Source organism: Henckelia pumila, chromosome 4 (genome assembly GCF_033568475.1).
Source record: "Henckelia pumila isolate YLH828 chromosome 4, ASM3356847v2, whole genome shotgun sequence".
NCBI classification, from domain to species: Eukaryota; Viridiplantae; Streptophyta; class Magnoliopsida; order Lamiales; family Gesneriaceae; genus Henckelia; species Henckelia pumila.
This window is the reverse complement of record NC_133123.1, coordinates 64,810,670-64,834,841: the sequence shown is the minus strand read 5'-3', so window position 1 is coordinate 64,834,841 and position 24,172 is coordinate 64,810,670. Positions and strand designations below refer to the sequence as shown.

Genomic DNA, 24,172 nt, shown 5'->3' with positions numbered 1-24,172 from the left:
AATTCACGTCAGTAAGAAGCCATCAAAATTCAGTATAATCATATGCTATACAAATTAAATAATGCTGGAATCATCACGGGTTCATACAACAATCCATCTTCGATCTGATTTTGATATCGAAACTTATAAAACATCAAAAACCATGCGCATAACAACAATTTCTGATATCGATCATCTTTAAATATTCAAAACATGCCAAAGTAAATAAATACTTACATCAAATCAAATTCCTCATTGCAAGGATTCCAGAACTATTTTCGGAATCGAAATCGGACAATCGGATCAAAAGTTACGGGGTTTTGAAAATCGGAAATCAAAAGAAAACTAAGATCTCGGCTTCCTCTGTTCTTCAAATTTTCTGAAGGCAAATGAAATAAAACGTAAACATGCTGACTCCTTATTCACAAATCAGATATGTATTGTCATATTTGCAATTTAGCCCCTAGAATTTCATAAATTGCAATTCAGTCCTCGGCCCTCTTTTTAATTCAATTTCAATCCTAAATAATTTAAGAATATTAGAATTTAAATCAAAACTCTAAATATTCCCAAATTAAATATACTCGGATTCAAATTAAATAAGTTTGGGTTAAATTAAATAATCCCGACCTTTTGCACTTTAGCCCTTGCAACTTTGATATTTTCAAATCAACCCCTGATCGGGTTTCACTTTGAAATTAAATCATATTAATTCCCAAAACTTGGAATTTAATCTTAAATTCCATAAATATTCAAATCGAATATTTATTCTTTTAATTTCAAAATTTCCGGAATTTAATTCTCAAAATCCGTAAATTCTCAAATTAAATATTTTCGACTCGGGAATTAAATCTATAATTTTCATAAATTCTTAAATCAATATTTTCCCAAAATACGGAATTTAATTCTCATATTCTATAAGTAATAACTTAATATTTTCGGGCCTTACAATTTGATACCCTGAATTTTCGATATGGTTGTATAAGAGTATTATACATTTTTTTACTGTCGTCGGTTGTATTCTGCCGATTAGATTTGTTGTATTTAAACTATCCACTCATTATGCTTTAACTAATCACTGCATGCGCTAATTACTCTGATTAGGTAGTGGATCCGGGTAGGTTCGCTACATTATTGGTATCAAAGTGCATTGCAACTGGGAATAAGTAAAGCGGATTAAAATATTATCTGTTATTATTTGATAGATGACAGACTACGATGAGAGCCACGACAGTGGAGGCGGACGATGGGGAAATCTTGACGATCGTTGACATGACCGTCATAGACACCGCGAGAAGCGGAGGAGATTCAGTATACATATTTTCCTACAAATGAGTCCTAAGCCATTAGTAGGAGGTGAGTCACCTGTAGTTGCTGAAGATTGGCTTGAGCGCATGGAGAATTCTTTCAGAGAGTTCCAATGCATCGACGAACAGAAGATGGAGACATTGGGTTTTTTTTTTTGGAGGGTAATGCCAGAAAGTGGTGGAGATCTACTTTCGGACCGTTTATAGCAGCCAATGGAGCAACTACTTGGGCAGAGATTTGGACTGCTTTTGAGAGGCTATACTTTCCTCCAGCCCTGCGACAGTCAAAGGCTAGCGAGTTGCTGATTTTGCGACAGGGGACGATGACCATTGATGAGTACCAGTAGAAGTTCTTTGAGCTTCTCCTTTATTGTCCTCAGTTCGCCAATAGTTCTAAGGTAAAGTATGATCTTTTTCTTCAGGGTCTAAACCCTAAGATTCATCAACTGGTTACGGTGGGCAGCGACATGACTTACAAGGGTTTGGTGAGCCGTTGTCACCAGGCAGCGGACACTCTTCGGAGGAATAGGTCCATGGTTGCTTCCTCATTTAGACCGAATAGCTCTTTGGGTCCGAGATCTCAATCTTTCAAGAAGTAGGGAGGTACTTTTTCTTATTTTTTTGGATCTGGCAGAGTGCATCGTTTCAGTGGCCAGAAATGGAATCATTTCCAGTAGTGTAGACGGAGGCATCCTGCAGGTCAGTGTGCTCGAACGACTGGTGTTTGTTTCCAGTGCAGACAGGAGGGCCATATGAAGAGGGACTGCCCTAATTTGATGAGAACAACTAGTGTTTCCGGAGGCTTTCAGGCATCTGTCCAGCAGCAGTAGCGCCAGCCGTTCCAGCAGTCTCAACGGCAGCATTCGCGGACTTCTTCCCGTGGTCATTCTTCTATATGACCACGTCTTCAGGGGCAAGTCTTTGCACTGAACCAGGAGCAGGCGGAGGCTGACGGTGATCGAATTATCACAGGTACCTATAGTTTGTGTGGTTTTCCTGCATATGTCTTGATTGATACTGGTGCATCTCACTCATTCATCTCAAGACGTTTTTCTAAGAGGTATAGATTACCGTTTATCCTTTTAGACGTGTTTCTAGTGGTATCGACTCTGATGGGTAACGAGGTTTTAGCTAAGCTTCTAGTGGTTGGTTGCACTTCGGAATTTGAGGGGTATCTGCTTAGTGCTAACCTGATGGTTTTAGCCATGGATGATTTCGACTGAATTATTGGGATAGATCTCCTGACTAACTATAGAGCTATAGTTGATTGCTATCAGAGGTTCGTTCAGTTTCATCCTGAGGATGGCGAGGCATGGTATTTATATGGAGAGGGAGAGCGACCCCCAGTGGTTTTTGCTCTGAAAGCCCGGCGTGCTTTAGAGTCTGGCGGGGAAGGCTACCTCATATACGCCATTGATACATCCTTGGAGGGACCAGACATCCAAAAGATACCCGTAGTCCGTGAGTTTTCCGATGTGTTTTCGGAGGAGATTCCAGGTTTACCACCAGTGAGGGAGATCGAGTTTGGCATTGCGTTATTGCCAGGGATGACGCCGATTTCAAGAGCTCCGTACCGATTAGCACCTTCAGAGATGAGAGAGTTGTAGAAATAGCTGCAGGATCTTCTTGATAAGGGCTACATTCGAACGAGTGTTTTGCCATGGGGAGCCCCAATAATATTTGTCAAGAAGAAGGATGAGTCGATGCATCTTTGTATAGACTATCGACAACTTAACCAGACGAAGGTGAAGAATAAGTATCCTCTTCCAGGGATAGATTGAAAGAGTGGGTGCCCGGTTAGCGAACTTGTGGCTAAGGGCTTTTATGACTCTATGTATAAACAATCTTTGTTTAATATGATTTACATTTATTAATGGCATTTTCTTTATCTTTCTTCATATTGTTATATTGTGATATACTATTGTTGTTTTGATAAAGACCTTGAATATACTATAGTGTAAGTAAGATGAGATAGTGAATAAAGAGAGATCACTTTTATGAAACACATCTTATAGTCACTGTATATTCTAAACAGTTCCTAGTCAATTGAGCCGTCCGCTAATAAGGATAAGGATCGCTCGAGATTGAGACTAGCATTTGTGATGCCAAGTACCACGTTTCATTGGTAATGGACATGGAGATGTTCAAAGCATGCAAATGGATATTCATATGATGAATGATCGAACTATCCTATTCGAACTTTCCAAGTGGTTATTATTATTTGAGTGGATAAGTCCGCGGTTTTGGTTGTACACCATTAGTCCTTACTACTTGAAACATCATTGAGACTCTATATTCTAGTACTGTACTTTGACTCGTTTACCGACTCTATGGGGTCATCAGGTGTCGGGATTGGGTACAGTAACGACACATATAGGAGTCAATGCTTTGTTGTCAAGGATTCACCACACGCTTGCGAGTGTGGATATCCTATGCGATCTGAGGAGATATTAGTGTGACAAATCTCTGGCCAGAGTACTCGATGTGATTTAGGTTACTTGGTTTCCTAGTAGCACATGCGATGTCACTATTTGATCTTCAATATGCATTGCATAGTTATCGAATCTCGAACGACTCTCGATGTACCAATGGTTGTTGATTCGATCGGGATATATGGATGAAGGGACTGTATTGTACGCTAACCAAAACTTACTGGTTCTTGCAGGCACTATCAGTGATACCTAGGGAATCATGGGGCGATGTTTCTAAACGCTCTTACCATGATTTGTTGGGTAAGTCGGAAATCGTTGTTCCGAGTCACAAGGAGTTGTGAGCCCACGGCTAGCTGTATCCTTGAACCATTGAGGGTCACACAAGTAATGGATTACTAAACCCCGTTGAGATAGTTAAATTTAAAGAGTTAAATTTAATGAAAGAGAAGTTAGACTTCTTAAGTAAAAGAAGTGGAATTTCCTAAAATAACATAGGGATGGACATTTTTGAAAATCACTGAATTCGAATTCAAAAATATTATCTTGACTTTAAAAGGTGCAGAAATGGTTTCTGTGCACATTGGTGAAATCGGTTTATCAATCGGAGTCATGATGAATTTTATATTAATTTCTATAATAACGGGCTTGGCTTGTTGGGCTTAAGTTATGGAATGTGGGCCCTGAGGAGTTAGTGTCCTAATATAATTATAACTTAATCTAGTCTAGAAATTATATATATATATGTGTATAATTTCGAAAATAAGACATTGATTCCTCCTTGGTATTTTCGAAATACTCACATATAATTTCTAAGGGGATTTTCGAAAATTCCCCTACTCCTTTTGAGAAAATTCGGTCTGTGATTTTTCTGAAAAGTCACTTTCTGAATTGACAGATCAAATCTGTTTATTCTCTATGATAAACATCTGATTGATTTCTAGTGCAATCAATCGGAGGGTTTCTGTTTTCTATTCGTGGACCTAATTTCGGAGATTGATCGAGCGAGTCATCGGTTCCCGGGATTTACAACAAGAACAAATTAAATCTGTTGGAGTCCATAATCAAGCCTTAGCTTGAAGAGGTAAAAATATTTAATTGTGATTTTTATTTTTACTTGCAAGATTTTAATCGTTTGGATTTGATACCCACGATATGGAATTGTTCCATATCAAAAAATAAAATTTTTAAACTTTTGCTGCTCCGGGTATCACATCCGTGTGATCAGAGAACGCGTGTTCCAACATAGATGATCTGTTTGATCAGTTGTAGGGTACTTCCGTTTACTCGAAGATCGATCTGCGATCGGGATATCACCAGTTGCGGGTTAGAGAGGAGGATATCTCTAAGGCCGCATTTCGCACACGGTATGGTCACTACGAGTTCTTGGTGATGCCGTTTAGATTGATGAATGCTTCAGCTGTCTTTATGGATTTGATGAATATGGTTTTTGATAATTTTTTGATAAGTTCGTGTTGGTGTTCATCGATGATATCCTGGTATATTCTCGCAGTATGGACGAGCATGCTTTCCATCTCCATACTGTATCACATATATTGAGAGAGAAGCAGTTGTATGCTAAGATGAGCAAGTGTGACTTATGGATTTTCGGAGTTGTTTTTCTTGATCATGTGATTTCGCGAGACGATGTTTCTGTTGATCCTAGTAAGACGGGAGACATTCTGAACTGGTCGCGTACGACGAAAGTCTCGAAGATTCGCAGTTTTTTTGGGATGGCAGGCTACTACCAAAGATTCTTAGAGAAATTTTCTCAGATTGCTAAGTCTATGACACAGTTGACAAAGAAAAATGTGCCTTTCGTTTGGAAGTCGGAGTGCGAGAAGAGTTTTCACGAGTTGCATTGCTGTCTGACTACTGCTTTAGTGTTGGATCTACCGTCTGGATCAGGTGGTTATGTGGTCTACACCGATGCTTATCTCCATGGTTTGTGATGCGTGTTATCACAGAGAGGCCATGTGATTGTCTATGCCTCTAGACAGTTGAAGACTCTCAAGGAGAACTATCCCGTACACAATTTGGAGCTTGCAGTCATTGTCTTTGCTCTTAAGATATGGCATCATTACTTGTATAGTGAGAGGTTTGAGATCTTCACTGACCGCAAGAGTCTGAATTATTTGTTCACTTAGGTTGAGTTGAACATGAGGCAGCGACGCTGGATGGATCTATTGAAGGATTATGATTGCGAGATTAAATACCATCCAAGTTCTTCGAATCCAGTTGCGGATGCTCTTAGCCGCAAGATTTATGTGAGTTCCCTTCGTACCAGCTCAGTTGCACGAGTGGTATAGGAGTGTTGTTACTTGGGGTATACTTTCCGTCATAAGAAGGAACAATAGGGAGTGCGCGTTTCATCTGTAATTTCCAAACCATCCTTGTATACTCGTATACGTGAGTCTCAGGCCGTTCCAAAGACGCAGACATTAGCCCGATTGGCTCATGATGGAAGTACTTTTGGTTTTCATTCTCAGAATGATGGTCTATTGTGCCTTTCCGAACGTGTGGTGGTTCTTGATGATTCCACTCTGAGAGAGGAGATTCTGACACAGGCTCATCGTAGTAGATTCTCTGTTCATCTAGGCAGCATAAAAATGTACAAAGATCTACGTACGAGGTTCTGATGGAAAGGAATGAAGCACATCGTTTATCAGTTCGTGTCTCGATGCTTTGTATGTCAAAGGGTCAAGGTAAAATTTCGACGACCCGGTGGATTGCTCCAGAGTTTAGAGATTCTTGAGTGGAAGTGGGAGCATGTGACGATGAATTTTGTCACCCACTTGCCTATGTCTTCCAGGAATTGCAATGCAATTAAGGTTTTTGTGGATAGATTGTCGAAGTTCGCGCATTTTCTGCCGTATAATCGGGACTTTACTTTCGACCGGATGGCACACCTGTATGTGCAAGAGTTTTTTGCCTGCATGGGATTCCATTGAGCATCGTCAGTGACCGAGATCCAAGGTTTAGCTCTAGGTTTTGGGGTACCTTCCAGCGAGCTCTTGGTACTACACTGAGTCTGAGTACAGCTTATCACTCGGAGACCGACAGACAGAGTAAGAGGACTATCCGTACCCTCGAGGATATGCTTCGAGCTACAGTAATGGATTTTGGACCAGTGTGGCATGACCACTTGGCATTGGTAGAGTTTGATTATTATAACAGCTACCATCGCAACATTTGCATGGCACCATTCGAGGCCTTATATGGACGCCGCTGTCGTACGCCTTTGTTCTAGGATAAATTTGGCGTGCATCAAGTTGAATATCCACAGCTGATTCAGCAGATGACCGATGCCGTGGAGTTGATCCGTCGTAGGATTAAGGCTGTCCAGGATCTACAGGCGAGTTACGCTAATACACATCGCAGACCTTTGAATTTTGAAGTAGGAGAGCATGTGTTTTTACAAGTTTCACCTTTCCAGAAGGTGATGAGATTCGGTCTCAAGGGCAAGTTATCGCCGAGATTCATAGGTCCGTTCGAGATTCTGGAGAAGGTCGGAGATGTGGCTTATCGTCTAGCCTTGCCGCCTTATCTTTCAAGTAATCACGATGTTTTCCATGTATCCTTGTTGAGACAGTACGTGGCGGATGATTCGCATATTTTACATCGTACTGAGGTGCAGTTGGAGCAGGATCTGTCATATGTAAAGAGACCTCTCAGGATTCTTGACAAGAAAGACAAGGTTCTTCGCAACAAACGCGTACCTTTGGTGATTGTGCAGTGGCAGCGTAGAGGAACAGAGGAAGCAACTTGAGATTTGGAGAGCCGGATGCGAGCTGAGCATCCAGAGTTGTTCTGATCTGTGTAATTTTCTTTTGAAGATGTTGTATCTGAAATGTTCAGTTGTAATGAATAACATTTGTTTTGGTTCACATTGTTTTTTCCTCAAAGACTTAAAATTTCAAGGACGAAATTTCTTAAGTGGGGAAGAATATAGTGACCCATATCCAAAATAAGGTGATTAAGGGATTAATCACCTTATTTAATTTAATTTGGGTATTAAACGTGATAAGAGAATTGATAATCAAACTCAGGACATCGAGTAATGGCCGAGGATTTTCCTAAGTTCGGACAATCCGAAGGAAGGGATCGGAGGTTCAGAACTAGGGAGGGTTTCGAAGCTACAATCGAAGGATCGGAAGCTTCGAAGGAGTTCGGACGATCCGATTGGAGTTCGGAGGCTCCAACTCTGGCAGCCAGCTATCCGAAATATTACGTAATTGCTGACATCATTGAGAAGACTTCAAACGCTCCCAAGGGGGATCGGAGGCTCCGAAGGTGTGTCGGAAAAAGTCCTCTGGAATCAAGACACGTGTATGGCCAGGAGGGATCGGACGCAGGGTTCGGACCGTCCGATCCGTATCGGAGGCTCCGAACTTGAGATCGGACGCTCCGATCTTTGCCTATATAAAGGGGTGCCGAGCTCATTTGGAGGTTCACCGAGTTCCTTTGTCCTCTCTTCTGCTTAGTAGTATTCTAGCATTCTAAAGGCTTTCTAGGAGTCCTACTGACGAACCGGAAGTGGCTAGGTGCTACGGGGCTAGTATCGGAGCTGTTCCTAAGTTTTTGAGGCGATCGTCATCAGCGGGCCAACGACGGATGCTGGTATAGCTTTGACTTCTTAAAAATATTTAGGAGTATGGAATAACTTAGTTAAGGCTTTTAGAGCTTACATAGTGATGCATGGATGTTTGCATTGTAGTCGCGGTAGTGTGGACTTGTAGGCATGATATCTAGACAGGTGTTCTAGGATTTGGCCTGCAGTATTAGAGGTAAGTAAGTACTGACCGAGATAGCCGACATGATATATATGCTTATATGTTGCATTTGTATGTGCTATGTGTTTTTACCATGTTTTACTGTCTTAGAACATGCGTGATTTTATACTGCATCTCGTGAGAGGTGAGTCTTGACAGTTTCCATAGGGAGCTCGTATCTCATTATGGACTCGAGTCAGGTATTGATAGTTTCCATAGGAGACTTGTATCCTGTTTTGGATTCGGGTCAGGATTTGGGGAGGCTCAGCCCCAAGTTTTGCTATCACTAGGAGCGACCACGAAGGTGGAGTAGACGCTATAGTGATAGGGTGAATATACGAGTATGATAGCTCTTAATCGTGTCATGCCCAAATACCCGACTCAATCAGATAAACAAATAATGCAGTAGTGTGAGAAGGGATCGTTCCCACGAGAAAAGGTAAATTTAATGTGTTCTAAATAAACTAAAGGGGGGTTTTTGAGTTTTGGAATTAACTACTAAAAATTTAAGCAATTAAAAAGTAATATTATCACTATCATGCAAGAATGAAAATTTAACTGGAGAAATCAATAAGAGACAAGCCTTGGTATCGGTCGACTACACCCTTGATATTTATTCATTCAATCATCGATTCCCTAAAAATAATTAATCTTATCAAATATTCATCATTGAAAATCAAATTCCTGTTTCACCTTAATCTTAGTTAACTAGACACCAGCGTTCTAGATCAACCCTTACCTATAAATTAACCCGGATTCCAGCGATCTAGATTTAAATCTAAGGTAGCATTCAAACGAATAAAATAGATTAATATAGAAAACACATGCACCAGCGGATGTATTTAGCCTAGTCAATAGTTGATCCTGCAATTTAATAAATTCAACAGCAGAAAATATCAAACGTAGTTGCTTGGCAAATTAGTTGATTCAAACAATTACGGATTTGAATTCTAATTTAGCTCTAGATTGTATAGCGAAATCCTAAGATGGCCAACACGAAAATATCCACTACAAGAAAAAACGGAAACAACAACGGATATAATCCGTTGTCGTAGGGGCCGAAAAACCGTTGTAATTTTATGTGTTGTCGTAAGTATAACATACGACAACGGTTTATATCCGTTGTGGATTCCAACATATGACAATGGATATGCAACAGTAAATATCTGTTGTCGTACACACTTTTTGACCACGGTTTATAACCGTTGTCTTAAGTTGTCTTTTACGACAGTTATAAACCATTGTCTATGTTGGCACACGACAACAGATTTGCAACAATTTATATCCGTTGTCGTATGTTAAGAAATAACCACATTTTAAAAATGATGTCTTATGTAGGTGTACGACAACACATATGCAACTTCTTATATCCATTGTCGTTTTCTTATTATTCAACCACGTTTTAAAATCGTTGTCGTATGTTATTTTTAACAAAAATTTATAACCATTGTCTTAAATTGCTTTTTCACAACAGTTATTATTCGTTGTCCTCGACATTTTAAAATGTTGTCATCATTTAATTTTCACTATGAATTCAAAACCATTGTCTAATTTAATTATTGGTATATACCCATACAAAATAAAATATTTACTACATGCATAAAATATGTGAAATAATATATATCTTCAAGTCTCAAAAGCTGTTACATGCATCTAAATACTTTCGAAGAAATTGTAGCGCTAGTAATTTCGAACCCAACATGTCATGGAAGTTGTACAAAAAATATAGATCTACTTATCTGACCGAATTTACAAGTATTTTCGATCACGATTTTCAAAAACAGCTTCTCCTCAATTGCTAAGAGTTCGATCTTGAAACAAAGAGCTTCTCCTCAATTTTCCAAAACAGCTAGTTCATTCCACAGCTTCATGCCCATGCCCGACATGACTTCCAGTCACCCAACAGCCAAAACTAAAAGTAACAGCAAATACCAAATATTGTTACAAGCCAATTACGAAACTCAGCCACACACCACACGAGTTATCAATAGTTTGAGCGAAAATAAGTGCTGTATACTATAATTATCTATCACAAACCAAATACGATGAATATCAGTACTTCACCACATGCTGTAAGATTATTCCTCTTTAGCAAACAAAACTAAACATCCAAAAGCATAAAAAACTCACAACCAAAAGTTATAAAAAAACTCCGAAACCATGTCAATTCATAGAAATTAAGATCGAACATTTCACTATTTTATAAACTGAACTCTATTTCTAAGGAAACTCATTACAATAAAACAAACTGATCCTTCAGTTTCAAGTGCAAGCAAGCAACCTATTTAAGCAAGAAAGTTCTTTTGTCTCATTATCATAACTAGACTTAGGTTTTTATCAAAATAATATATAACTGGAAAGAGGTACAACACATTTAGTTAAAGGTCCAACCACCCGAGAAGCATTAAATCATTACCTGACCAGAAATTTATAAACATAAATAAAAAGTCCTTTAATGTTACTTTCCTTCATTCTAACTGTAGTGACCCGACCCGGATCCACTACCTAATCAGAGTTATAGTAAAAGCGCACGCAATCAAAGCTTAAAGCGTAAAGTGCGGATAATTAAAATACAATAAATCCAATCGGCAGAATACAACCGACGATATCACAAGTGTATAAGTACTGTTATACAACCAAATCGAAGGTTCAGGGTAAATAAATCCCTACCCTCTACAACCTCGCACTCTCCAAAGCTCAATCCTGTTGAGAGCCGCCTGGACCGTCCAGCCTCAAACCTACCCCGCCACAAGGTACACAATACCCAAACACAGGGGCGTGAGCTAGAACGCTCAATACGAAGCAATGATATAAATACAAATATGCGCACACAGATGATTTAAAACTCAAGTGAAAACACTTGCTCATGGCGCCGAGAATATACAGTACCGGCTAGAGAGCTACTTTGCGGGGTACTCGTATACTCCATATCAGGGCTGAGCCAACCCCATCCTGACCCGAATCCAAAACATGATACAAGCCTCATATGGAAACTGTCATACCTGACTCGAGTCCAAAATGAGATCATTGTTCCCTATGGAGACTGTCAATGACTCACATCTCTTCGGATGCAGTCACACGTAAAATCATGTATGTGCTAAGATGGTAAAACATGCTAAAACACGATAAAGCATATAACACATACTCATTCAACATACAAGCAAATATATCATGCCGGCTATCTTGGTCAGTACTTACGTACCTCTAACACTGCTGGTCAAACCTAGCTCTGCTGGTCTAGACTCGAAGCCTACTAGTCCAGTCTACTAGCTACTACAATGCAAATATCCATGCATCAACAATTAAGCTCTAAAAGCCTTAATTAAGCTATTGAATACTCCTAAATATTTTTAGGATGCCAAAGCTATACCTGCATCCATCGTTAGCCATTTGCTGTAGATAGCCTCAAAACTAGGCCATAGCTCCGCGACGACGTCTAGATCACTAAGCCACTTTTGGATTCCCCGTAGGATGCCTAGATCTCCCTAGATCTAAGTTATAAGGCTTAGGAATCAGAGAGAAAAGAGGGAAAGGTGCACTTGAAATGAAATCTCGACCCCCTATTTATAGACGAAGTTCGGAGCCTCCGAACCCGGTTCGAACCATCCGAACACGATCGGAACCTCCGATCGCACCTTCGGAGCTTTCCATCGCTCAATATTACGTCAGTCATGATGTCACCTTGCTGATGTCAGCGATGACACGTACCCTGGTCCCGATCGGAACGTTCGATCTCACCGACGGAGCTTCCGATCCACTTCGGAGCCTCCAATCCTGAGTTCGGAGCCTCCTGACTTGGTTCGGAGCTTCCGAACCCTTCGGATCCTCGGAACCTTCCTGGCTATTTTCGAGAGTCCTGAATCCATTTTTGGACTCCGTTAACCTATTTGGAATTTCCTTAATCATGTTTTACTTAATCTAAACATGATCACGTGATTAATTACTCATTAATCACTAATTAGAAATGCGGGTTACTACATTCTCCCCCACTTAAGAAATTTCATCCTCGAAATTTAAGTCTTAGAGGAAAACATAAATAGCCAACCAAATATTCTTTATTACAACTGAACAAGTATAAACTCGATATAAAGAAGTACAAAATCTCAAAATAACTCGGGGTGCTAAGCTAACATCCGGCTCTCCAACTCCCAAGTAGCTTCCTCTGTACCTCTGCGCTGCCACTGTACCATAACCAATGGTATGCGCTTGTTACGAAGTACCTTGTCCTTCCTGTCAAGAATCCGTAGGGGTTTCTCCACATACGATAGATCTCGATCTACCTTTACCTCGGTCGGATGCAAAATATGCGACTTGTCCACCATATACTGCCTCAACAAGGACACGTGGAACACATCGTGGATCTCCGAAATATCGGGTGGCAAGGCCAGACGATAAGCAACATCCCCAACCTTCTCGAGAATCTCGAAAGGACCAATAAATCTAGGTGTCAGCTTACCCTTGCGACCAAACCTCATCACCTTCCGAAAAGGTGACACACGCAAGAAAACATATTCCCCTACCTCAAAATGAAGTGGCCTACGGTGAGTGTTCGCGTAACTAGCCTGTCGATCTTGGGCTGCCTTAACCCTGCGTCAGATCAACTCTACTGCATCAATCATCTTCTGAATCATCTAAGGACCCTCAACCCGACGTTCACCAACCTCGTCCCAGAACAAAGGTGTACGAAAATAACGTCCATAAAGAGCCTCAAATGGTGCCATGCCAATGCTGCGGTGGAAACTATTGTTGTAAGCAAACTCCACCATGGGTAAATGATCATGCCACGCTGGACCAAAATCCATCACCACCGCGCGAAGAATATCCTCTAGAGTACGAATAGTACGCTCCGACTGTCCGTCCATCTCTGGATGATTAGCCGTACTCAAGCTCAAAGTTGTACCAAGGGCTCGCTTGAAACTACCCCAAAACCTCGAAGTGAATCTCGGATCTCTATCGCTGACAATGCTCAACGGAATCCCATGCAATCGAACAATCTCCCGCACATACAATTGCGCCATCCTATCAAAGGTATAATTGTGGTTATAGGGAAGAAAATGCGCTGACTTTGACAACCGATCCACGACAACCCAAATAGCATCACAATTCCTGGAAGACATAGGCAAGTGGGTGACAAAGTCCATCGTCACATGCTCCCACTTCCATTCAGGAATCTCTAAGCTGTGAAGTAACCCTCCGGGTCGTCTAAACTCTGCCTTGACCTGCTGACACACAAGGCATTGGGATACGAACTGATAAATGCTGCGCTTCATCCCTTTCCACCAAAATCGAGTGCGAAGATCCTTGTACATCTTCATGCTGCCTGGATGTACAGAGAATCGACTACGGTGAGCTTGCGATAAGATCTCATCCCTCAAAGTAGAATCCTCGGGTACCACTGCTCGACCAGAAAGACACAACAGACCATCTCCTTGTAGATGAAAACCAGAAGTATTAACACTCTCAGCCAGCCGGGCTAACTTTTGAGTCTTCAGATCAGAATTTTGAGCTTCCCGGATTCGTCTGTATAGCGCGGCTCTGCAAGCACAGAAGAGACACGAATCCCTTGTTTTTCTTTCTTATGACGGAACGTGAATCCCAAAGAACAACACTCCTCCACTGCCTTCGAAACCGAAGTAGTACAAAGGGAACTCACATAAATCTTGCGACTAAGCGCATCAGCAACAGGATTTGAAGAACCTGGATGGTACTTGATATCACAATCGTAATCCTTCAACAGATCCATCCAACGACGATGCCGCATGTTCAACTCAGCTTGAGTGAACAGATACTTCAAACTCTTATGATCGGTGAAGATCTCAAATCGTTCTCCATACAAATAGTGACGCCATATCTTAAGAGCAAAGACAATGGCTGCAAGCTCTAAATCATGTACGGGATAGTTCTCCTCATGAGTCTTCAGCTGTCTGGAGGCATAAGCAATCACGTGGCCATTCTGAGTCAACACGCACCCCAAACCCTGGAGAGAAGCATCAGTGAAGACTACAAAACCACCTGATCCAGACGGTAAGGCAATAACAGGAGCTGTCGTCAAACGACATCTCAACTCACGAAAACTGTCTTCACAAGCATCAGACCAAACGAAAAAAACGTCTTTCTTCGTCAACTGAGTCAAAGGCTTAGCTATCTGAGAGAAATTTTCCACAAAGCGACGATAGTATCCTGCTAAACCAAGGAAACTACGAATCTCAGAAGCTGTAGTCGGACGTGACCAATTCAAAATAGCTTCTGTCTTGCTAGGATCAACAGATACGCCCTCCTGAGAAATGACATGACCAAGGAACACAACTCGGTCAATCCAAAAGTCACACTTACTCAGCTTCGCGTACAACTTTCTTTCCCTCAAGACCTGCAGTACAGTATAGAGATGGTAGGCATGCTCATCCATGCTGCGAGAATACACCAAAATGTCATCGATGAACACCACCATGAACTTATCCAGAAAGACGTGGAAAACTCTGTTCATCAGATCCAAAAAAACAGCTGGAGCATTCGTCAGACCAAACGGCATCACTAGAAACTCATAGTGTCCATACGCGAAATGCTGTCTTAGGAACATCCTCTTGTCGAACTCGCAACTGATGATACCCAGACCGAAGATCAATCTTCGAATAGATAGAAGTACCCTGCAACTGATCAAAGAGATCATCTATCCACGGAAGAGGATACTTATTCTTCACTGTCACCTGATTCAACTGACGGTAGTCAATACACAACCGCATCGACCCATCCTTCTTCTTGACAAACAGTACTGGGGCTCCCTATGGCGAAACGCTAGGTCGAATATAACCCTTATCAAGAAGATCTTGCAATTGCTTCTGCAACTCTTTCATTTCTGACGGTGCCAATTGGTAAGGAGTTCTTGAAATCGGTGTAGTCCCTGGCACTAACTCAATGCCAAACTCAATCTCCCTTACTCGTGGCAAACCTGAAATCTCCTCCGGAAACACATCTGGAAAGTCACGAACCACTGGTATCTCTTGGATATCTGGCTCTCCTAAGGATGCGTCAATGGCGTAGATAAGGTAGCCTTCCCCGCCAGACTCTAAAGCACGCCGGGCCTTCAGAGCTGAAACTACTGGCATCGAGGGTCGCGCTCCCTCACCATAGAAATACCATGACTCATCATCCTCTAGACAAAACTGAACAAACCTCTGATAGCAATCCACCATCGCTCGGTAGGTAGTCAATAGATCTATCCCAATGATGCAATCGAAATCCTCCATCGCTAGAATCATCAGGTTAGCACTAAGCTGATGTCCCTCGAAATCCAAAACACAACCCACAACTAGACGCTCGGCTAAAACCTCGCTCCCCATAGGAGTAGAAACCACTAGCAACACGTCTAAAGGAATAAATGGCAATCTATACTTCTTAGAAAAACGTGCTGAGACAAAAGAATGCGATGCACCGGTATCAATTAAAACATATGCAGGAAAACCACATAAACTACAGATACCTGCAATCATCCGGTCACTGTCAGCCTCTGCATGCTCCTGGTTAAGCGCAAAGACCTGACCCTGGGTACGTGGCCTAAAAGAAGAATGACCCCGAGAATGAGTCTGAGTAGGCTGTCTCTGAGACTGCTGCGGTTGCTGGCGCTGCTGCGAATACTGCTGCTGGAAAGGTGGCTGCTAATACTGAGGTGGCTGAACAGATGCCCGAGAACCTCTGGAACCACTCGCTGTTCCAACCAGCATCGGGCAATCTCTCTTCATGTGACCCTCCTGTCCACACTGGAAACACGCATTGGTCGATCGACCACACTGTCCTGGCGGATGCCTGCGTCTGCACTGACTACATCGGTTCGATCTCTGTCCACCAAAACGATGCACTCCCCCAGATCCAGAGGAAGAAGAAGAAGTACCTCCTGGCTTCTTGAAAGACTGTCCTCTCGTACCCAAAGGACTAGAGCTCGCTGGCATGGAAGAAGAAGAGTAAAGTCCCCTGTTCCTCCGAATACTGTCCTCGGCCTGGAGACAACAGTCCACCAAATCCTCGTAAGTCCCATCGCCGCCCACTGCAACCATCCGATGAATATCAGGATTCAAACCCTGAAGGAAATGATCAAACTTTGCCATAGAACTATCAGCAATATGAGGACAAAAAGGTAGCAGATCAAAGAACTTCTGCTGGTACTCCTCGATCGTCATCGTCCCCTGTCGCAAACTCAACAACTCACTGGCTTTCGCCTGACGAAGAGCTGGAGGAAAATAAAATCTCTGATAAGCAGTACGGAACTCAACCCAAGTAGCTGCACCTCTAGCTGCTATGAACGGTGCGAAAGTAGATCTCCACCACTTCCTCGCTCTGCCCTCAAGCATAAAGGCAAAAATCTCCATCCTATCCTCAACCGTGCAACGGAACTCATGGAAGCACTGCTCCATCCTCTCCATCCAATCCTTCGCCTCTTCGGCTGTCTCACTACCCGTCAAAGGTTTTGGGCTAACCTCCTTGAATCTACGCATGCTCACTCGCCTGCACTCCTCGAGCAGTCCCCGACGTCTACGATCATCCGGATCGCCCCAACGACCGCCGTCTACGCTACCATGGCTCTCTTCGTAATCTGCCATCTGTTGCACAAAAACAGATAATTACTTAATCCGATTTACGATATTCCCAGTGCAATGCGTCGCTCTGATACAAAAAATGTATTGACCCGACCCAGATCCACTACCTAATCAGAGTTATAGTAAAAGCGCACGCAATCAAAGCTTAAAGCGTAAAGTGCGGATAATTAAAATACAACAAATCCAATCGGCAGAATACAACCGACGATATCACAAGTGTATAAGTACTGTTATATAACCAAATCGAAGGTTCAGGGTAAATAAATCCCTACCCTCTACAACCTCGCACTCTCCAAAGCTCAATCCTGCTGAGAGCCGCCTGGACCGTCCAGCCTCAAACCTGCCCCGCCACAAGGTACACAATACCCAAACACAGGGGCGTGAGCTAGAACGCTCAATACGAAGCAATGATATAAATACAAATATGCGCACACAGATGATTTAAAACTCAAGTGAAAACACTTGCTCATGGCGCCGAGAATATACAGTACCGGCTAGAGAGCTACTCCGCGGGGTACTCGTATACTCCATATCAGGGCTGAGCCAACCCCATCCTGACCCGAATCCAAAATAGGATACAAGCCTCATATGGAAACTGTCATACCTGACTCGAGTCCAAAATGAGATCATTGTTCCCTATGGAAACTGTCAATGACTCACATCTCTCCGGATGCAGTCACACGTAAAATCATGTATGTGCTAAGACGGTAAAACATGCTAAAACACGATAAAGCATATAGCACATACTCATGCAACATACAAGCAAATATATCATGCCGGCTATCTCGGTCAGTACTTACGTACCTCTAACACTACTGGTCAAACCTAGCTCTGCTGGTCTAGACTCCAAACCTACTAGTCCAGTCTACTAGCTACTACAATGCAAATATTCATGCATCAGCAATTAAGCTCTAAAAGCCTTAATTAAGCTATTGCATACTCCTATATTTTTAGGATTCCAAAGCTATACCTGCGTCCGTCGTTAGCCCTTTGCTGTAGATAGCCTCAAAACTAGGCCATAGCTCCGCGACGATGTCTAGATCACTAAGCCACTTCCGGATTCCCTGTAGGACGCCTAGATCTCCCTAGATCTGAGTTAGAAGGCTTAGGAATCAGAGAGAAAAGAGGGAAAGGTGCACTTGAAATGAAATCTCGACCCCCTATTTATAGACGAAGTTCGGAGCCTCCGAACCCAGTTCGGACCGTCCGAACACGATCGGAACCTCCGATCACACCTTCGGAGCTTCCGATCGCTCAATATTACGTCAGCCATGATGTCACCTTGCTGACATCAGTGATGACACGTGCCCTAGTCCCGATCGGAATGTCCGATCTCACCGACGGAGCTTCCGATCCACTTTGGAGCCTCCGATCCTGAGTTCGGATCCTCCGATCCAGTTCGGAGCCTCCTGACTTGGTTCGGAGCTTCCGAACCCTCCGGATCTTTGGGACCTTCCTGGCTATTTTCGAGAGTCCTGAATCCATTTTTGGACTCCGTTAAACCATTTGGAATTTCCTTAATCATGTTTTACTTAATCTAAATATGATCACGTGATTAATTACTCATTAATCACTAATTAGAAATGCGGGTTACTACACTAACTCTCAAACAATGAAAAAAATTATACAAGTTTCCACAGAGACTTAAAAGATTAAAAAATCAATCATCCTTACAAAAATACTTCAGTAAGACTAATGTATAAGAAATTAAAATCATTGAGAATAACCAAAAGGTGCAAAACTTTGTTTAAAAATGCAAGATTTGAACCAAATTAATCTTGCATATAACCAAATTAAACACAACACTTAAATATTAAACCAAGAAATCTTGAACATACAAACAAGAATACTCTGCCAATCGTCATGTTACACCACTTCATAATTCAACAAACCTATAATGCACAACATGCAAATGGAAAATATTCTACAAGGAGCCTTGACTTGGCCAGTAGAAATAACAACTAAGTGGACTCACCAATATTTATTATGTGAGCACATTACTCTAAAATTAACAGATCCCAGACAAAATCATCAGGTCCTGTAGGTCTTGGCATAAACATGCAGCTGGAGATTTAAATCTGATAAGTATAAAAGAATACTTAATTCACAGTGACAGGCATAGGTAGAGTACCTTATCTGATGGACGAGAATGTGCACCAACAATACAAAAAATAGAGAAACTTATATCAGCAAAGTAGTTTGACAACAAAAACTTACACGGGTAAGGTAAGACAATATGATATATTAAAGTTATATTCAAGCGCCATACTAAGATGAAGTCACATCAGCTTCAAAAAATTTTCGAAAACGTGATTATGTAAAAGAATGACATCTTTCTACCTAGTAATCATCCTTACAAAAATACTTCATTGTTCCTCCATAAATATACGTACCTAGTAATCAATATAATCTTGTATGCATTCCACCCATTCGGAACGAACTTCATTAATTTCTTCCATTGAGTACTCTGTTTTCACGAACTTCAAACCACAAATAAATTATATTATTACCCAAATAAATGTAAATGACTTTGGAAAAAAATAACAAGACAATTATTTGAGAAGATTTACTATAGCGGACAATGAATGCTTTTAAGTGTTAACATTTCCTTCAATAATATCTTTCATAAATCTTATCACATAATAACCACATTGTTTTGCATCTGGTTGTCGAGGACCCTGTGTATAAGAAAGCAGAATGTCTCATCTACAAATAATATTTGTAGATGAATCACAAGTAGACATGCATACATACCTTTACTATTTCCCATATTGCCTGTTTTCTATCTTTCCTTTCTTTGTTTGAATTAAACAATTTCAAGTTCCTTCATACATAATATTAACACATCAATGTTGAATCACATAATTAAGTCCTTGATAAAGAAAAAAATATGTACTCACATATTCACTACATATTTTCAGTCCTCATAACGATTACGATGACTCAATGGATCCAAAAAATAAACCATCTCTATGTAAGGATCAATAACAGTGAGAATTCAATGAAACCTATGTGTAAAAATATATTATTAGTGCATACACTTCCCTAAACAGTTTCCAAAAATCAATTTCATATGATATTATAACATTGTCTTACCCAACATTAACTGGCACCAAAACTAGTTGATTTCTCGATGAACCACTCAACCTATCTGCCAAAACAGTCGCTCTTTCATTGAAGTGTTCGATTTTGACGTTTCTGTCAAGGTTGGTCACAAATGGAATGAATTGGATGGTGTGTGGATTCATGAACCTATATTTCTCAACCTTGTTATCACTTTTCATCTTTCTGTAAAGATGCCTGCCATTAGCAACAGAAAAATGTTATTATGCTGAATTAATTAATGTATGTACAACGTATATGCTAAAAAAATTAATGTATAAAAGTTCATGTTAATTGAACACCTACCAAATGTAAACAACCATACAATTGGCAGATACTGGCTCCAACTGATAAAAGGGAATGATGTCTTCAAGGTGCACAAGTAGTTCGTATTCTTCGTCAAACAAATCATGATCTAAATTGATTGATATATTATTTTTCTCATCAAGAGCATGCTTGCAGAAAAAATGCAACATATTCAAGGACTTCGGTACATGCGATGCCAAAACACAACTACTTTTTTTCTTCACATTTTTCTTCTTTCCATGCTTCTAAAAATTACAAATGTAGATGTATATGTTAGGTACAGTTCACTACATTTTATTGGACAAGTTAAGTCCAACTATTATATCATATTTACCTCATCCAGCATCAATACCAAGTGCACAGGCCAAGCGACGTGACAACCTACAACATCACCAATACTATCACATTCATTTGGAATTGGGAATGGCAGCTGTGTTGATTTCTCCACAGCCTCATCAATGGCGATGCGCATACAATTTACGGGCAATGGAACTCCATGAAGTAAGTTACCACCTCCATTGACATGAACAATTGTACCGTATGCAACTATAATATTAGATTCCAGTGTCAACGTAACCAACTTGCCCTATAAAGCAAAGTTTCTTCATATTATAAATTGATTCAACTCTCGGGTGACATTCATTCAATTACATAATAACAGTAGCGTAGGCAATACCTGCAAGAAATCGTCTTTGCTCAGAATTTGCATGTCATCATCAATGAAAGTTTCATAATTTGGGGCACTCTTTTCTGTTTTGATTTTGTCTTCATTCCTGAATGTAACTTTACGGAGCAACTACCTTTCTCTTCAATCACAGAGGCGCATGCACCATTTTTGAACATTTCTTCCAAATTTTTTATGTGTTCGTCTTGATCTGCAATGCGAGTAGATTGTTCTGAAATCAATATTTTTGCCTCTGACAACTCCTTTTTATGCTGCTTCAATAAGTGTCCATCACCAGTAGGACTCTTCCATAATGTACCAACATTAAAGTAGACAGTTGGAGTTATATGACCTCCAACACCCCTGACACGTCCAGCATGTTCTTCTGAATCAAGTACATTTGAAAGGATATCCTTTTTTGACCCTTCAAAGTTCAACTTACCATCCCGTTTTTTTTGCACATATTCATCCTGTCAAGCACAAGAAATTTTTTTTTACCAAAAACCAGTTTAGTTGAATAAATACTATTGGATTCATGTACTTATTACATACAATCTTTTCTATTTTCATTTTCAGATCATCTCCTTCAACTTTACCCTCCTTATTCACCCGTCCTTTCTTCCAAATAAGAGCCCGATTGACATCATCATCATCACATAATTCACTTGCCTTCAAACAAGATAAAAAATATTACTTTTGTCGTTTCTTCTTGTAGGGGGGCAATAATTATTCAAAGCTAATATCAAATGATTTCCATTGTTATAGAAGATAGGCTATGAAAAAAATACTTACTATTTTATCAGCAAATTGTGCATAATCTTTACGGGAAAGCCGATGTGGGTATATGTTCTGCTTTTTTCTCTTCTTTTGCTCAGCACTTAAGTTCTAGTTAAATAATCCTCCACATGTGTTAATGTATCGGTATATATAATAATGACATGTTAAATTGTTTTTAAGAACTAATTAATAATCGATCTTAGCATGAAGTCAACGAACATGCGAGTGATTACAAAGGAACTCCAATCATCCCGTGGAATACCGTAGCCACTTGGCGATTCTTTCAACTCCTCTGGCTTATCAAGCTTCGAGAAAATGTACTTCTCAGTGAGATGCGCCTTGTATTGCCGCCACTTACTATTCGCTGAATGCAAACAACCCTTCTTCCAGCTTGGGCTAATATTGTATGTCAGCTGTAAAGAAAATTAGATATCAACCCATACATAACATTTAATTTATTTAAACTGTCAAATACTTCTTACTTACATTAACTGATTCCCATATTAATTCTTTAACATCACTTGAAACTTTCTTCCAAGTCTTGTAACTGATCTTAATCTTTTCTCGAGCGAGAACTCCTATATAACTCTGCATTTCAACCGCAAACTCTCCTATTGGCTGTTCAGTTTTATTGAACATTACATCCTTTCTAACTCCCTGCACCCTTTGCCTAACGACCTTATCCAAACGTGTACGTCCTCTAGAACTTCTTGTCATCTCGGACTCAGTAGATTCCACCGGTTCTCCCTCATTGTTTTCAGCAGCTTTACCATTGTGATAACCCTTACGAAACTGTTCACGAGCTTCCATAGTGCCAGAAATTAGAAGATTATTCAATGCCAAATCAGACCTTAAGTTTCCCCAATCACAGTTCCTGAAAAAGTTGACATCTTGTTAGGCATACGTATTACAAAGAAAAAAAGAGTGATAATGAAAACGAACTATAAATTTCAAGATAAAATACAAAGAAAATAGAGTAACGAGATTTATATACTAAACAGTAAAAAAAGGATTTCAGTGGGTTACATTATGCATTGTCAACCCAAGTTCCATCACAATCTTCACGAATGCATGGTGGTTCATTTTCATCTTTTTCATCAACATCCAATGGTTCCATTGGTAGAAATCCTCTAGTAAAAGATTGATAATGAATTACAGAGTTTTCCAACACATCCTCAGATATGAATTCAATGTACTCCTTGGTAGGAGTAGAAAGTACAACATGCCATGTAGGATCTTGAGGATCTTCAATATAAAACACCTGCTTTGCTTGATTGGCTAAGATAAAAGAGTCAGATTTGAATCCAACTCTTTTCAAGTTCACCAACGTGAAACCAAGATCATCAACTTTAATGCCGTTATTATTCTCAACCCAATTACATTTAAACATTGGAACTTGATATTTGTGGTAATCGAGTACCCATATCTCTTGAATGACTCCAAAAAAAATCATGTCTGACACAACTGGATGTTTGTCCTTTGCACTGGCAACTTGCATTGTTTTTGCAATTAAGCTTACTCCAGAGTTTTGAACAACTCGTGTATCATCACACTCTTTTGTATGATAAGTTACCCCATCAATCAGATAGCTAGAGTACTTTAACACTTGATTGCTAGGTCCATGGGCTATGCACTTCAATCTTTCTGATATTTGACAGGTGGAATGACCAACTGCACTTCCAACCTATATTTCACAATGTGATAAATTTTATCACGAACTTAAAAACTTATATTTCAATGCTTATGACACTCCACTACAACAAATTTGATGTACAACAACGTTTAAACGACAACGGTTTTGTGAAAAAACCGTTGTCTCATGAGCTTTCACAACGGATTTATTAAAATCCGTTGTCGTTTGCCTTATTTTGTTAAAGAACGACAACAGATTATTACCTACGACAACGGATTTTAAAATCCGTTGTCTATTAGCGTGTTTTTTATGGCCTACGACAACGGATATTAAAATTCGTTGTCGATGAGCGTTTTTTTTAAGGTCATACAACAACGGATTATGGCCTACGACAACGGAGTTTAAAATTTGTTGTCTATTAGCGTTTTTTTATGGCCTATGACAACGGATTTTAAAATCCGTTGTCTTTGAGCGTGTTTTTTATGGCCTACGACAACGGATTCTACAAAACCGTTGTTGTATTATTATTTTATATATTAATAAAATTAATTTTTTAAAAATATATTATAATACTTGTAACTTAAAAAGAAACACACTTTCATTCTCTTTTGATCA

The 24,172-nt window shown here is 40.3% G+C and overlaps 1 protein-coding gene across 1 annotated transcript; it reads left to right on the top strand.

The window, feature by feature from the left end:
• The first annotated feature begins 5,229 nt into the window (after positions 1–5,229).
• LOC140861097 (uncharacterized) lies at positions 5,230–7,484 on the top strand. Its single transcript, XM_073264099.1, has 6 exons — positions 5,230–5,659; positions 5,954–6,018; positions 6,205–6,347; positions 6,528–6,626; positions 6,677–6,869; positions 6,966–7,484. Exons 1-6 carry the CDS (start codon positions 5,230–5,232, stop codon positions 7,482–7,484), a joined length of 1,449 nt encoding a protein of 482 aa, XP_073120200.1.
• Positions 7,485–24,172: the final 16,688 nt, after the last annotated feature.

What these genes read in the sequence shown, in the direction of transcription:
- LOC140861097 (XM_073264099.1), top strand. Translation starts at nt 5,230, where the DNA reads ATGGACGAGCATGCTTTCCATCTCCATACTGTATCACATATATTGAGA. An exon ending in CACCGATGCTTATCTCCATG is followed by an intron (nt 5,660 to 5,953) that starts GTTTGTGATGCG and finishes CTTCGAATCCAG; the next exon opens with TTGCGGATGCTCTTAGCCGC. An exon ending in TTCGACCGGATGGCACACCT is followed by an intron (nt 6,627 to 6,676) that starts GTATGTGCAAGA and finishes GAGCATCGTCAG; the next exon opens with TGACCGAGATCCAAGGTTTA.